The 17,391-nt window shown below is 36.4% G+C and overlaps 1 protein-coding gene across 5 annotated transcripts in view; it reads left to right on the top strand.

Annotated features, from left to right (window-relative positions):
* COL4A5 (collagen type IV alpha 5 chain) overlaps window positions 1-17,391 on the top strand; it is a 328,420-nt gene that overhangs the window by 146,935 nt on the left and 164,094 nt on the right. For all 5 annotated transcript variants that reach the window (XM_036305697.1, XM_036305696.1, XM_036305695.1 and 2 more), the window contains exon 3: window positions 14,628-14,717. In XM_036305697.1, the coding sequence (XP_036161590.1) occupies window positions 14,628-14,717 (90 nt within the window). The remainder of the gene's footprint in view (window positions 1-14,627; window positions 14,718-17,391) is intronic.

Below are 17,391 nucleotides of genomic sequence, written 5' to 3'. Positions count from 1 at the left end.
GAACCCTCATTGACTGCTGGTTGGAATGTAGACTGGTACAACCACTATAGAAGGCAGTCTAGCAATTCCTCAAAAAATTAAAAATACAGCTACCATATGATCCAACAATCCCACTCCTGGGTATATACTCGAAAAACTCTAAATCATTTATATGCAAAGATATATGCACCCCCATGTTCACTGCAACATTATTCACAGTGGCCAAGAGTTTGAAACAGCCAAAGTGCCCTACTATAGAGGACTGGATAAAGAAGATGCGGTATAGATACACAATGGAGTACTATGTGGCCATAAGAAAGGATGGAATAGCCTCATTTACAACAACATGGATGGACCTTGAGAACACTATGCAAAGTGAAATAAGTCAGACAGATAAAGCTAAGAACGACATGATTTAACTCATATGTGGAATATAATACTGAAACTTATGAACAAACTGCAGTGTGGTGGTTTCCAGAGGAAGGAGGGTAGAGGGAGAAAGCGGTTCTAATATGAGGTGACAGGAGAAGATTTGACTTTGGGTGGTGGGCACATGTTCCTATATACAGATTATGTAAATTAGTAATCCACACATGAAAACTATATGTTCATGTTGACTAATGTCACCCTACCAAAATTTAATTTAAAAAATCATCATTGAAAATATCTGTGGGGCGGAGGTTGGGGGTTAATGGGGGGGATGAGGACACATTTGTAATACCTTAACTAATAATAATAAAAAAAAAATTAAAAAAAAGAAAATATCTGCATATACAGTGAAAATACACATAAAAACAAAAGCAAATTTAAGACATTTTCTGGTCATAAAACATGAGAAAATTTTTCATCAGCATATTTGCACTAAAATAAATTTCTTCAGGCTAAAAGACTGTTTAAGCCATAACAACAAAGCTTCAAAAGCATAACAACAGCCCTGGCTGGGTGATTCAGTTGGTTGGAGTTTCATCCGAAAAGATTCATCATAACCAAAAGATTATGGGTTTGATTACTGGTCAGGGCACATACCTAGGCTGTGGATTCAATTCCTGATTGGGGTGCATATGGGAGGCAACCGAACATCGATGCTTCTCTCTCTCTCTGAAATCAATAAAAACAATAACAACAACAGCGTATCCTCAGGTGAGAATTTAAACAAAACAAAACAAAACAAAACAAAAAAGAAAGAAAAGAAAAGCATAACAACAGAAGCCCAAACTGACAGAATTAAAGAGAGAAATAGACAAATCCACAATCATAGTTATAGATCCTAATACTCCTATTTGTCATTGGCACAATAACTATGAAAAAAAATTTGTAAAGGCATAGGTGGTTAGAATTACACTGCTAACAATCTAGGCTTAACTGACATATATAGAGTCCTATATCCAATAACTACAGAATGTAAATTTTTTCAAAGGTATATGAAATTTTCTCCATGATAGACTATATAATGGGCAATAAAATGAGACCCTATCAATATCAAAATATTGAAAACATCAGTATATATTATCTTACCACATGTAATGAATAAGAAATCAATAACAATAAGATCTGTCAAAAATCCCTAATTATTTAGAAATTAGAAAGCACCATTCTAAATTACTGATAGATCAAGGAAGAAATCACAAGGAAAATTAGAAAATACTTTAAGTTGCATAATGATTGAAAAGCAATATACTGAGAATCGTGGTATTGAATTAAAGCAGGGTTTAGTGAAAAATAGCTTTAAATGCCTATTTTTTAAAAAAAGAGAGGGGCAAGGTCAGGAAGGCCCCCCAACAGCCAGACAAGGCACAGAGACCCCTCCTGGTGCCAGCGGGCCCCATGGGAAGTTCAAGATTAAAGACAAGAAGGACAGCCCAGATGCCAAGGCCCATAGGAAAACCAAAACTGGGACTCAGAGCTCAAAAACCACAGTCCCCAAGAGTGAAAATGGTGTGACTTCTCCAGCCAAAAAGAAGACAGGGAACAAGGTCCTTAAAGAGGCCACTGCCCAGGGGCCAGGAAAGGATCAAAAGCCAAAGCTGCTGCTGCTCCTAAGGACAGCGAGTCCAAGATGGTACCTGAACCACTGACCAGGAAGATAGAGGTCCCCAGGGGCCCAAGAAGGCCTGGCATGTCCACCACGGCCCCATCATCCAAAGAGACCAGGGTGAAGGCAGAAGCGAAGAGCTAGAGGCGGGGTGTAGAGGCACTAAGACTCAGAGTTTTTATTCCCCCAAAAACACATCACTTTATTTTACTGTAACCTATTTATCAATAAAGAATTTTTTCTCCCTCACAAAAAAATAAATAAATAAATAAATAAATAAATAAGAAATAAGAAGAGAGATTTCAAATCAGTGATTTAAGTTTCCCAGTTAAGAAACTATAAAAGGGCAAGCAATTTCAATTTAAAATAAGAAATAATAAGGACAAAAGGAGAAATAAAAATATATGGACTAGAAAATAAAAGAAAAACATTATACAGCCAAAATTTGTTAATTGCTTGTTAGCATGACTGATAAGAAAATAGAAAACACAAGTAACCAATTTTAGGAATAATAATACAAATATGAAAAAATAAAGGAATATTATAAACAACTTTACAATTTTATAACAATAAATTCAACAACTTAGGAGAGATGGAAAAATAATTTGAGAAACAACATGACCTAAAACTAACTTACAAACTAACTCAAACAAATATGAGTAGCCCTATATTTACTAAGGAAATTAAACTCTCAAACACTTCCCACACACAAAAGATTCCAGACCAAAGTTTTCACTGGTGAATTAAATGAAACATTTGTATAAGAAACAATATCAATTTTTCATAAACTCTTTCAGAAAATAGACTGATGCCCAACTAATTTTATGAACTAATATGTCCTATTACTCAAACTAGACAAAGACAGAATTACAAAATCATAAAACTACAACTAAATTTTTCTCATTTTAATGTAGATGCAGAAATCTTTAACAAAATTTTAAGAAATCAGATCCAATCTACAGTAATAAAAGAGAAACATGCAAATTGGTGTCACTCCACTATGCACACCAGCCAATCAGAGTGACTATGCAAATTAACACAACAAAGATGGCAGTTAATTTGCCTACACAGGCCCAATGCGAAGACTGAAGGCTCCAGCCAGGGTGAAGACTGAAGACTGAACACTGAACACTGAACACTGAACACTGAACACTGAACACTGAACACTGAAGAGGCTTGGCTTCTCCACTGCGGCTGGACCAAAGACCTGGGTCCTGGTTGCCAGAGGAAAACCAGTGCCAGCAGCCAGGGGAAGGAAGACCTATTGCGCGAATCTTCGTGCAACGGGCTTCTAGTAGAATATAAAGTGAATAATATATTATTACTAAGTGGGGCTTATGCCAGGAATCCTTAGGTGGTTTACCATTTGAAAATCAAAAATTGTAATCCACCATATTAAAAAAGAATAAAAAATTAAAACTTAGTATAAGTCCACCATATAATTATCTCAATAGATGCAGAGAAAACATTTAACAAAAATCATTATCTATCTCTGATAAAAAAACAAAAAACAAAATAAAAACCTCTCAGCAAATTAAAAATAGAAGGGGTTTTCTTGACCTTAAGGGACATCTACCAAACCCGTTCAGCTTAAATTATGCTCAATGGAGAAAGATGGAATTCCTTTCTCCTAAGATCAGAAATATGTCTGTTCTCACTACTTCTATTTAAATCTGCCAGTGAAGTAGGATGAGACTACTGGAAAGGAAGAAGAAAAACTGTCTTTTTTTTGTAGATGGCATGATTTGTCAATGTAGAAAAATTAATGGGCAATATTAAAATGCTCTTAAAATTTGTAAGTGAGTTTAAAAAGATCACAGAATAAACAAAACTAATAAAACAAGATCAATAAACCAAAATCAGTTACATTTCTATGTTCTAACAATGAAAAAATAAGAAATTGTAATTATAAAATCATCTTTCATATTAGCATAAAATTTTCAAATACATAGGGATAAATCAGACAAAATGTGCAATTCCTGTACACTGAAATCTAAAAAAAAATATTGCTGCCAGTAATAAAAGAAGATCTGAATTAATGGAAATATATATCATGTTCATGGATTAGAAGAGTCAATATCATTAATGGGCCAATTCTCTCCAAATTTGTCTACAGATGAAAAGCAATTCCAAGTAACTATAAAACTACAGTAAACATGATAGGAGAAGGAAAGCCATACAGATGAATAGAACAGAATAGAGAGTCCACGGTTGTATGAGGAACTGATTTTTTTGATGAAAGTGCAAAGGCAATTCAGTGGAGAAAAATAATCTTTTCAACAAATATTACTGAAAGAATTGAATATGCACATTGAACAAAAATGTACTTTAACTCTTTGTTTGAACTCTATATAAAAATTAACTCAAAATGTATCATAATTCTAAATTTAAACATAAGTCTATAAATCCTTCAGAATAAATCATAGAAAAAAATCCTTTTGACCTTTAGGCAGATATTTCTTAGATTTTACACCAAAACATGATCCATAAAAGAAAAGACAAATAGATTCTATGTCATCAAAATTAAGAATTTATTCTTTTCCAAAGACATTGTTAAAAGAATGAAAAGACAATTCACAGTCTAAGAAAAAAATGTTTGCAAATCACATATCAAATATAAGTCTTGCATCCAACATATAAAAAGAAATCTGAAAAAAGATGAAGAGATTAAGGGAGAAAACCTCATAGACACAGATAACAGTATGGTGATTATCAGAGGGAAAGGGGAATGAAGGTAGGTAGAAGAGGATATAGGGGGGATAAATGGTTATGGAAGCAAACTTGACTTAGGGTAGTGAACACACAATACAATATGCAGATGATGTATTAAGAATTGTACACCTGAAACCTACATAATTTTATTAACCAATTTCACCCCAATAAATGTAATAAGAGCAGAAATCTCAAAACTTAATTAAAAATCCCCAAATAATATTAAATTAGAAACAAATTGGCAAAAGATTTTAAGAAACTTCACCAAAGAATATTTATAAATGGCAAATAAACATATGAAAAGTTATTCAACATTATTAATTAGGGAAATGCATGATAAAACCATAATGAGGTAGTTCTGTAAACCCATTAGAATGTCTAAATATTAAATCAGAAACATACCAAGTATAGGAAAGGATGTGGAGCAACCAGAGCTATCATAGATTGATGGTGTGAATCTAAAATGCTGCAGACACTTTGGAAAACATTTTGACAGCTTCTTAAAAAGTTAAACATAAAAGTATAATATGACTCCATCTTCCTAGGCCTTTACCAATGAGAAATGAAAGTATATGTCTACATAAAAAAACTTGTATATGAGTTCATGGTAGCTTCATTTGTAATAACCAAAAACAGGAAACAACTCAACTGCCCATTACCAGATGGATGAATAAAAAAATTTTAGTATATTTATACAATGGAATCTTATTCAACAATAAAAAGGATTGACCTATTGAGACACACCACAATAGGTCTGAATCTCAAAATAAATATGCTGAGTGAAAAGTTAGACAAAGTGAGTGCATTCTGTATAATTCCATTTATATATAATTCTAGAAAATGAAAACTTCTATGCTGACAGAAAGCAAATCAATCTTTGCCTGGGGTGGGGATAGGTAAACAGAGGTATGAGGAAGATATTTAAAAGTGGGGAAAAGAAAAAAATTAATATTTATAATGTTCATTTTAATATTTTTGATTAAAGACTTTCTATTTTAGAGCTGTTTTAGTTTCACAGCAAAACTTAAAGAAAGATACAGATATTTCCCAGAGATCCCTCTGCCCCCACACTTACATACTTATACATAGTTTCTCAAACCCTCACATCCCCCACCACAGTAGTACACATGTAGCAATTGATGAATCTACATTGATGCATCATTATTACCCAAGGCCCATAGTTTACCTTAGAGTAAACTCTTGGTATTATTCATTCTGTGGGTTTGGACAAATGTATAATGATATGTATCCATCATTATATTATCATACAGAGTATTTTCACTGCCCTAAAAATCCCCTGTGCTCCACTGATGTATCTACCCTCACAGCCACTTCTGGCAACCAATGGTCACTTCACTATTTCAATAGCTTTGCCTTTCCAGAATGTCATATAGCTAGAATCATACAATATGTAGCCTTTGTACATTGGCATCATCACTTAGCAACACACATTTAACGTTCCTCTATGCCTTTTTATGGTTTAGATTTTTATTTTTTTTATTTTTAGTGCTGAATAATATACCATTGTCTGGATGTACCACAGTATTTTTATCCATTCACTTGTTGAAGAATATCTGGGTTGCTTTCAAGTTTTGACAAACGTGAATAAAGCTGTTATAAACACTTGTGTGCAGGTGTTTGTGTGGACATAAGTTTTACACTCCTTTGGGTAAATACCAAGGAGTGTTTTTGCTGGATCATATTTAGTTATTTTTTTCATCTCTTTTTTTTCTTTATTGATTAAGGTATTACACAGGTGTCCTTATCCCCCCATTGCCCCCTCACCCCATTCCCGTTCATGCCCTCACCCCCCTGTTGTCTGTGTCCATTCATACAAGTCCTTTGGTTGATCTCTCCCCCTTATCCCCACCCTCCCCTACCTTTCCTCTGAAGTTTGAGCATCTGATCAATGCCTCTTTGTCTCTGGATCTGTTTTTGTTCATCAGTTTGTGTTGTTCATTATAATCCACAAATGAGTGAGAGCATGTGATATTTATCTTTCTCTGACTGACTTATTTTGCTTAACATAATGCTCCCCAGCTCCATCCATGCTGTTGCAAATGGTAAGAGTTCCTTCCTTTTTACAGCAGCATAGTATTCCATTGACCATTACACCAAAAAAATTAAGATACCTAGGAATAAACTTAACTAAGACCTGTACTCGGAAAACTACAGGACACTGAAAAAAAATAGAGGAAGACATAAACAGATATAAGAACATACCATGTTCATGGATTGGTAGAATCAACATCATTAAAATGTCCATACTACCCAAAGCAATATGCAGTTTCAATGCACTCCCCATTAAAATACCAATGGCATATTTCACAGACCTAGAATGAACTCTCCAAAAATTCATCTGGAATAAAAAAAAAAAAAAGACCCTGGGTAGCTGCAGCAATCCTGAGAAAGAAGAACAAAGTAGGAGGGATCTCAATACGAGATATCAAGCTGTATTACAAAGCCACTGTTCTCAAAACTGCCTGGTACTGGCACAAGAACAGACATATAGATCAATAAAATAGAATAGAGAACCCAGAAATTGACCCGAACAAATTAGCTCAATTAATATTTGACAAAGGAGGCAAGAGCATACAATGGAGTCAAGACAGTCTCTTCAGTAAATGGTGTTGGGAAAATTGGACAGATACATACAAAGAAAATTAAACTAGGCCACCAACCTGTACCATACATACACAAATGTAAACTCAAAATGGATAAAGGACTTAAACATAAGATGGGAAACCATAAAAATATTAGAGAACATATTTAATTTTGTAAGACACCTCCAACTGTCTTCCAAAGTGGCTGTACTATTTTGCCTTACCACTAATAATGAATGAGAGTTCCTGTTGCTCCACACTCTTGTCAGCATTTGATGTTATCATTATTCGGGATTTTGGCCATCCTAATGGGCGTGTAGTGGGATCTCATTGTTGTTTTAATTTGCATTTCCTTGATGCCATATGTGGAGCAGCCCTTCGTGTGCTTATTAACTTCCTTGGTGATGTATCTATTAAGTAAGTCTTTGGTCCCTTTTAAAAATCACATTGTCATCTTATTATTGAATTTTAAGAGTCCTTTGTATATTTTGGGTAATAGGTGTTTATCAAATGTGTCTTTTGCAAATACCTTTTCCTAGTCTGAAGCTTGTATTTCTCATTGACAGAGCTCTTTTGCAGAGCAGGAGTTTTTAATTTAATTGAGTATAGCTTATCAATTATTTCTTCCATGCATTTGTTTTTCTATCTAAAAAGTAATCACTATATCCAAGGTCATCTAGGATTCCTCCTATGTTATCTTCTGGGAGTTTTATAGGTTTGTATTTTACATTTGAGTCTCTGACCAATTTTGAGTTAATTTTGTGAAGTTGTAAGGTCTGTGTCTAGATTCATTTTTGCATGGGCAGTTCAGATGTTCCAGTAGCATTTCTTGAAACAATTAAGAAATTTTTATTAGTGACAGTTATGTTTATTATTAATTGCTACATATGTGAAAAATTTTTGAATCATATACTTTTAATATGTGCAATTTATTGTAAATTAATCATACTTCAGTAAAATTGCTTTTTAAAAGTAAGTTTAACACAAAAATAATAAAACATGTAGATTCTTTGAAGGATTATGTTCACATGCACACTGCTAAAAAACAAACAAAACTAGCCAGACACCTAATGAGAACAAGAAATTAACCAGTTGACAATCTAAAATTCATATCACAGTCAAACATTACCTAAACGAAATTTGTCTCTCTACCAGTTCCATCAGCACTTAATGGGAGCTTATTAAAATGCAGATTCTTAGATATCAGAGCAGACCTATTCAATCTAATTCTGACTGTAATCTGTGTTTTAGCGATCTGTCCAAATGGTCCTTATGCAAGCTTGACAGTTGCTAAAGAGCCATATTCTTGTTATCCTAATCATAGTACATCAAATATTTCTTTGTGCTATATAATTACAAAAACAAAATAGAAATAACACAAAACATATTATAATCATGTTATCCAATTCAATCATTGTTTTCATTTGTCCATTAAAGTATTGCCTCGTCCATATGTTTATATAATGTTTACATTTCACACTATTATATTCTAATCCATATTATATTATAATCTAAAATAGTTTTAATCTTAATTGACATTATGTAGTTTATCCTAATTTTAATTATTTTCCATTCACAGAAATCAAATACTTTTCTGCTAATTTTGTATCTTCCTTGAGAAACTATTCTTAAAATAGTTTTTTTATTCCCATGATCATGTACATTCTTATTGTGATTATAAAGTGCCTTTCCTATAAAAAACATAACATTCTTATGAGTTCTTTTGAGTAACAATCTAGGCCAGTGATGGTGAACCTTTTGAGCTCGGCATGTCAGCATTTTGAAAAACCCTAACTTAGCTCTGGTGCCGTGTCACATATAGAAATGTTTTGATATTTGCAACCATAGTAAAACAAAGATTTATATTTTTGATATTTATTTTATATATTTAAATGCCATTTAACAAAGAAAAATCAACCAAAGAAATGAGTTTGCATGTCACTTCTGACACGCGTGCCATAGGTTCCCCATCACTGACTGGGCTCTTTCTAAGTAAATTTGTCTGTTATCCTTTTTAATACTAGTTTGTTGTATATGATCCAACTTTATCACAGAATGTCATCCTTTGTATAATTTCTACTAACTCTAACTCTTATTTTTTCTGAATTTTGGGCAACAATATGTGCCATGCATTTTATATAATCCATTAAGAAAGTTCATTCATTGAATGAATATTTATTGAATATTTTTTTTCTGTTGGGCATTAGCAATACAATAATGAAGAGAGCATGATTGATTAGATGAAGAGGTAATAAAGATGGTGGAGTCAAGATTTTAAGAAATTTCTGCCTGAGGTAGTGGGGTTGCTTTATTTCCTGGAATAGGGAATAAGGTAGAAAGTTAATGAATTTAATTGTTTGGTTATATTAAGCTTGCTTTGGGGGAAATTATACAACTTCTCTTTGTGCTAACTCTTCTTGTGTAAAATGGAAGTAATAATATTTACATCATATTGTCATTGAGAGGGTTAAATAGGATAAAAATATGGAAAGAATTTAGAATAAACTCTGGCATGTTGAAAATAAGCAATACATTTTGGCTACTATTATTGCTGCTAAGTTGTAGTTGTCTGCGTGATATTCAAGTGTAGATATTTAAGACAGTTGGCCCTGTGAGCTAAGCTTTTAGGAAAAAATGTGGTGATATTTGAGATTTCTCAGAGAAAGAAAGAGAAAGGATCAGAAAAGGAATTCAGAGTAATACCAATATTTAAGGGATAGGCAGAGAGAGAGAAGTTTATTTCACAAAGAAATACAAACATAATCTTTATCCAAATATGGTCAGGCAGCAAAAACCAGGTGTGTTGTTTTTTGTTTTTTTTTTCAAGTTTGACCATCATATATAGACACAGTATGCCATTTTCTGTGTTTGTGTTAGCAAATTACTGTAAAATTTAGATTAAATTATTGCCTGACAGCTGGTAGCAAAGGGTAGGCATACAACAAATGTCTGCTACCTAACACCTATATTAGGAATTAGGTAAAAGACCTCCCTCACACTCTCCTCATGGAAGTCTCTATAGTTTCTACTGCAGGAAACTTTCTACATTTCTAAGGTTAGGGATTGGTCCTGCAATTCTTTTGGCTACTCTCCAGGAGCTCCCTTTCTATCTTTCTTGGTTATATTACTCAGTCAGCTACATAGGACCACATTATCTATATATATAAAAGGTTAATATGCAAAGTGTCCCCTCGGGAGTTCGACCATGAGACCAAGAGTTTGATTGTTCGCTATGATGTGCATGACCACCCGGGGGCGGTGCGGAACATGGCAGGTGACTAGCGGTGGTGGGGTGGCAGCAGGTGCTGAGGAATCGAGGGAAGGAGGAGGGAGGGAGGTGGGGAGGTGGGGGAACTGCATGGTGGCAGTGCGTGGGTGGCAAGGGAAGGAGGAGGAGGAGGGGAGGAGAGAAACCTGATTGGCCCTGATCACCGGCTAGGCCTAGGGCCCCGACCCATGCACAAATTTCATGCACCAGGCCTCTAGTTTGACTATAGTGTGAGGAGATTTCACAATATATAATTTATTGGTATATGATTTCATTGACACCAACACAATTAAAATTTTTAGCATCCTCTAATTTCAATTTCTAGTTTATTCTTTTCTCATCTATAACCCAGATAGCAATTATCAGAAAATATACCTCTCTTTAAGCACTATCCTCAAGTTTTGGCTGAGATAGGCTCTAAATACTAGCAAAGATCCCACATAGGGAAATCTACTAGAACTAGATTTTTTTTTTTCCTTCTAACTTCCTTTCTGACTGGCACATGTGATCAGAATCAGATTGCTACCGCCAGTTCTATCAGGAATGGGCTATGTAATAATTTGAGGCAATTCAAAACTAAAACTTTTAAATCTTTTTTTCTCTTCCCTCCCTCTATTTCCTTCAAAATAATTAAGTTGAGGTTGATGAAAACTAAGTTATCATAATTATATGACTAATTAAAATTAAAAGAGATATTTTTATAGAAACATGTAGTAATATGTCAATAATAATTGTCCAAACTACAGGAATCTTTAGCCCTACCATTAATTGACTAACATTTGCTTTAGTGGTTTTGAAGTAGTAAGTGGAAACTGACCAGAGTAGATTTTTCAAAGTATATATATATATATATATATATATATATATATATATATATATGTATATATATATATATATATATATATATTAGAGTCTTGGTACACAAATTTGTGCATGGTGGGTCCAGCCGACCCACCCCAATTGGGGCCAATCAAGGCCAGGCTGATGTGGGGGAGGGGCCACAGGAGGTTGGCCACCAGCCCTGCCCCCAATCGGGGCCTGATTGGGGCCAGGCCAGCCAGGGTGGGGTGCTGTAGGAGGTCAGCCATCGGGGGTAGGGGGTGCTAATCAGGGGTAGGCTGGCTGAGGGGAGGGTCCATGGGAGGTTGGGGGGATCAATTGGGGCCCAATCGGATCAGTTGGCCACCATAGTACACATCATAGCGTCTGGTCGTTTCGGTTGTTCTCGTTGTTCCGTTGTTCTGGTCATTTGGCTTTTATATATATAGATTATAGTATGATTCAATATAACAAGGAATTTATTCTGTACAACATTATCCAAGATATCTAGACAAAACTTAGTATTTACCACACACATGTGTACACACACACTCACATATACACACTGGAGATATGAATAAAAGTCTACTGTATTATAACCTCTAGGACAGTGGTTGGCAAACTGCAGCTCGCGAGCCACATGCGGCTCTTTGGCCTCTTGAGTGTGGCTCTTCCTAAGCCTTAGGAGTACGCTAATTAAGTTAATAACAGTGTACCTACCTATATAGTTTAAGTTTAAAAAATTTGGCTCTCAAAAGAAATTTCAGTCGTTGTACTGTTGATATTTGGCTCTGTTGACTAATGAGTTTGCCGAGTACTGCTCTACGGGAATGTGCTTCCAATGGCCCATTAGTTAATTGTCTTGTAGATGTGGATGCTTTGTCTTTTTTAGGTGCTTCCTAGGTTGTCACTGTGGATAGAATCTAGTGAGAGGGATCACAAATGAGGTCCAGAATCTCTGGGCATAGACTCAGCCTTTAAGCCTTAGGAAAGTTGAGGAACTGCTTGCAGCCCTGCAGTTGGGTACCTGTATTATGTGGCTATGAGTCCTTGGGGTTTTTAAACTTAGTAGTGGTGAATTTTTCTGTTGGTGTTTACACTCTTACTATGATTGGCTGTAAGCAAGCTAACTAACCCTAATGTGTTGATTGAATTATATATAGTAGTACATATGGAGGGCCTGCTACCCCCATCTAGCTGGCTATACAGATATGCACATCAGACAGCCTTAGATGCTGATAAGATACTGATAAGTAGACACTTAATGGTAGGTAGGCAGCTGATAGATGTATAGATACTGCTAAGATACTGATGAGTGGAGCCCTAGCCAGTTTGGCTTAGTAGATAGAACATTGACCTGCAGACTGATGGGTACCAGGTTTGAGTCCAGTCAAGGGTACATGCCCAGGTTGCAGGCTCAATCCCTATCAGGATGTGCAGGAGGCAGCCAATCGATGATTGTCTCATCATTGATGTTTGTATCTCTCTCTCCCTCTCCTTCTCCCTCTCCCTCTCCCTCTCCCTCTCCCTCTCTGAAATTTATATATATGTATACACACACACACACACACACACACACACACACACACACACACACACATATACTAGTGACCCAATGCACAAAATCCGTGCACATTAAAAGACAATTAATTATAGGAAATATTTTAATATTGCTATTTTCCCTTTCTCTATAATAGAAGTGTCACAGATGAAAGAAAACTAGTAAAATGTATATAAAAATCTTCCTCCTGTCAGAGTCTGGGGCACTCCATGGGAAACAGAGTCAAGTCCCCGCCCACCCACATGCACCTCGAAATCACAAGAGACCCAGACCCAGCAGGCCCCACTCCCATTGGGCTAGATCCAGACCCCCAGCCCACCCCAGTCAAGCCCCTCCAGGTGGGGGGCATGACATCAGGTCCCCTGGCCTGGCCCCAGGGCAGGAGGTGTGTCCTGAGGTCCCCCATCAAGCCCCACTGGGCAGGGGCACTGCCTCAGGTCCCACGGCCCGGCTCCAGGGTGTGGGTGTGCAGCCTCAGGTCCCCTGGCCCGGTGCCGGGGTGGGCAGCGCAACCTGAGGTCCCTGTCAAACCCTGCTGGGTGAGGGGCACAACTTGAGGTTCCCCCAACCTGGCACTGGAGCAAGGGGTGCAGCCTGAGGTCCCCCGTCAAGCTCCACTAGGCGGAGGATGTGGCATAAGGTTCCCCGTCAAGCCCTGCCAGGATACAGCCTGAGGTCCCTTGGCCTGGGCTGGGCCTGGGGGCATGGCCTCAGGTCTCCCGTCAAGCCCCACCAGGCGGGGAGCGCAGCCTCAGGTCCCTGTTGATTCTTCATTAAGGCTCATTACAGAAACTCAGCCTCCGCTGTGGGCACAGCCATCTTGTGTTATGCAATCCCTGCCTCTGCCGTGGGCACAGCCATCTTGACTGTTACAGTATGATGGTCAATTTTCATATTCCCTCTTTATTATATATATATATATATATATATATATATATATATATATATATATATATATATATAATTAAATACTGATGAGTGGACCCTCAATGGTAGGGAGGCAGCCCTCCTTTGCTGGTGTTAGTAAGTGCTATGGTCAGAACTGGAACTTGAGTCACAATTCAAAAGGTAATTCTGAGTAGAGGAATTATTAGTGATTTTCTCTTTATTTTTTGTTTTCTACAATAAATGTATTCCTTTTTTTGTATTAATTTTATAATCAGAAAAAAATAAAATTTTCACGATCTAGATAAGGTCTTTTTCTGGCTTATTTATCTCTAATCAGCTAATGAATTTCCATTCTGGATAAACTCTTCTGCTCTATAACAAATCTGAAAGCTTCTCTGATTTTTTTTATTTCTTTTCATCCCTGCACCATACTTATTTCATTTAACCTCTGCACCTCCTTTTTCCTGGGTTAATGACAATCTTTCTTATTAAACTTTTGATGTCAGTATGGTTAAATCTCACTTCATCACTGGTATGTTTTTTACTTTTACAAGAAAACATGAGATTACATAACCATATGTAATATAAATTCAGAATGATTTGTGTTTTATCACTCATATCTTAAAGGTTTCCCACATTAGTGGATACTGTATATTTTGTATTATTAAATTATTCTTCTCTAGATAGTTGTTTGATCCTTCTGAATCTCAATCATTACTGTGCTTGAAAATTCATAAATGACCTTTCATTCTTTTTTAACTGCAGGGGGAGAGAGGATTTCCAGGTTTGGAAGGCCATCCAGGTTTGCCTGGATTTCCAGGTCCAGAAGGGCCTCCAGGGCCTCAAGGACAGAAGGTATGTGCCAAGTTGCCAACCAGTAATACCAGAGGAAGTTGAAGGCTATGTTGTTACTCAACACTTCTTGGGCAAGAAGTTGAGGCCAGCTTTTTGTGCTTCCAAAGCTGAAGTAGTGTAATTAATGACTTCAGTAGAGGTAAAGGACAGGGTACAAACTATATTTTCTAATTGAATGACCCTGACATTGAGAAAAGTAGCCTGGAGCATACACATGAGGAGATAGTAATATCACATGACAAATCTCCAAAGTAACTAGAGTCTACCTGGTTTTGGAGTTCCCTTTTTATTCTACTTAGTGTGATACGCTCAATGGGAGGGACTGGGCGCAAAGGCACCCTGAAATTTTACCAGTAAACCGGCTGCTTAGTGCCAGGGGAAAAAAACACGCAGTGCCAGAGGGTAAAAGTTGTGAGTTCGCACACTTACTCTGGCTTTTTTTTTTCTCTTTAAATCCTTGCTTTTGATTACTAAGCCCAATACATAGGATCACCCAATTGGGGACACCCTAAGAGACTGCAGGAGAAAGTTGTTTCTGTGGAACCTGGGGATCAGAGCTGGGAGAACCAGCTCTGGGGAAGTCCATTCTCCCAAACCAGTATTAAGTGCGACAGGGAAAACAAAAGCTAAATACTGGCTAGAGAGAATTTATAGCCTTGGACGTCAATCCAGAAAATCTACCACCTAGGGGCTGAATCATAAATTGACCCTTGTGGAAACACAAATAAAGGAGTCTAAGAAACAAAAAAATACTGCCTGCTTGAAAATCAGGACTGTGACTTACAATACAGAGGAGCAGTGGAATGCAGAGAACTTCAATACTGTCCTGACTACCTACAGGAAACAGGTGTGACAAACAGAAGAGTAGAGGAAGTGAATGACTTTCACTACTGCGCATTTTTATTTTTTCATCTTTTACTTAAGAAACTATTTTTTTTCTTTTTTCCTCAATTAATTTTACCTTTATAATTATTATATTTTTATTTTGATCAGTGTTATTACTACTACTATTTTACCTTTTTTTAAAAAAAAGTATCATTTTATTTTCTCTTTATTTTATTTTGGAATTAGTGGTCTACATTCTATTTTCATTTTTCCTTTAGCATCATTTTACTCTATCTCAACTTCACCTTTATGCCAACACTCTCTTCCTCATTTTTCCCATTTGGTTGTTCTGTTTCTCTTACCCTATTCCTGCTTTAGATTTTACTTATCCCTTCTTTTTACCCCCTGTTAAAAAAAATAATCCTACTTATATATCCAATTTCTGATCTCCTGCTTTAAATCCATATGCACCTCTCTCTTTTCTTTCTTCACTACCTAAATTTTTTCTCTTTTTTTCTCTCTTCCCTTTTTTTGCTGTTGTTGTTATTGTGTTTTTGTATTGTTTTGTTTTGTTATAGGTTTTCCTGTTTTAATTTGTTTTTTTTTTTGTTTTGCTTGCTTTCTCTTTGTCCTATTGTTTTTTGCTAGATTGTTGACTAGATTGGTTTTTGTTGTGCTTGTTTGTGAGATTGTTTCTCTTTGTTGTTTCTGTTTATTTTTTGCTTCTGTTTTTCCTCTCCTTGCTTGTTATTAGTTGTTGTTTGTCATTTGCATTCATCTCTGGGTGTTTGTTGTTTGCATTTTTTTGGATTATTGGTTGTTCTATTGGAGTATTCTCCCCATATAAATAGTTTCCCCCCTTTCATTTTCCTCTCTTTCTTTTCTCTCTTATTTTTTTCCTTTTCTCAATATATTTTTTACACTCTATTTTTTTCTTCTCCCCTAATTCTCTTTTCTCTGGTGGTCACCTTTATTTGGGGCTATTAGTATCATGAATACACTTGTGTTCTGTGCCTTGTGCATTGTGCCTTGTTGTGTTGTATTTTATACTTTAAATCAGTGCAGGAGGGAGAGAGCTACAAAACCAGACACCTGGAGAAGAGAGATCATGGGGAGACAGAGAAACAGCCCACATATGAAAGCAAAGGAGGCATCACCAGAAAAGGAATTAAACAAAATGTAGGCAAGCAGTATGTCAGAGAAAGAATTCAGGGAAATGGTCATAAGGTCACTGAAAAGAATGGAAGACAAATTCAACAATATGTGTAAAAACCAAGAGGAAATGAGGAAGAACCAAGAGGAAATGAAAAATAACATCGCTGCTATAAAGAACACAAAAGAAAGCATCAACAGTAGACTAGAAGAAGCAGAGGACTGCATCAGTGAGCTAGAACACAAGGTAGGAAAAAATACCCAAGCAGAGCAGCTTCTAGAAAAAAAATTAAAAAGCTGGAGGAGAGCCTAAGAGAACTTTGGGACAACATGAAACGAAACAACATCTGCATAAGAGGGGTGCCAGAAGGAGAGAAAACTGAGCAAGGAATAGAAAACCTATTTAAAGAAATAATGACAAAAAACGTCCCTGATATAGGGAAGAAAAAACACACAAAAATCCAAGAAACTCACAGAGTCCCAAACAAAATGAACCCCGAAAGACCAACACCAAGGCACATTAAAATTAAACTAGAAGCCAGTTGCACGAAGATTCTCGCAATAGGCCTTCCTACCCCTGGCTGCCAGCACCGGTTTTCCTCTGGCACCCAGGTCCAAGGCCTATGGTCTGGCCGCAGCAGAGATGGCAAGCCTCTTCAGTCTTCAGTCTTCAGTCTTCAGTCTTCAGTCTTCAGTC

Source organism: Myotis myotis, unplaced genomic scaffold (genome assembly GCF_014108235.1).
Source record: "Myotis myotis isolate mMyoMyo1 unplaced genomic scaffold, mMyoMyo1.p scaffold_m19_p_4, whole genome shotgun sequence".
In the NCBI taxonomy this organism is placed as follows: Eukaryota; Metazoa; Chordata; class Mammalia; order Chiroptera; family Vespertilionidae; genus Myotis; species Myotis myotis.
This window is presented reverse-complemented; position numbering and strand designations above follow the sequence as displayed.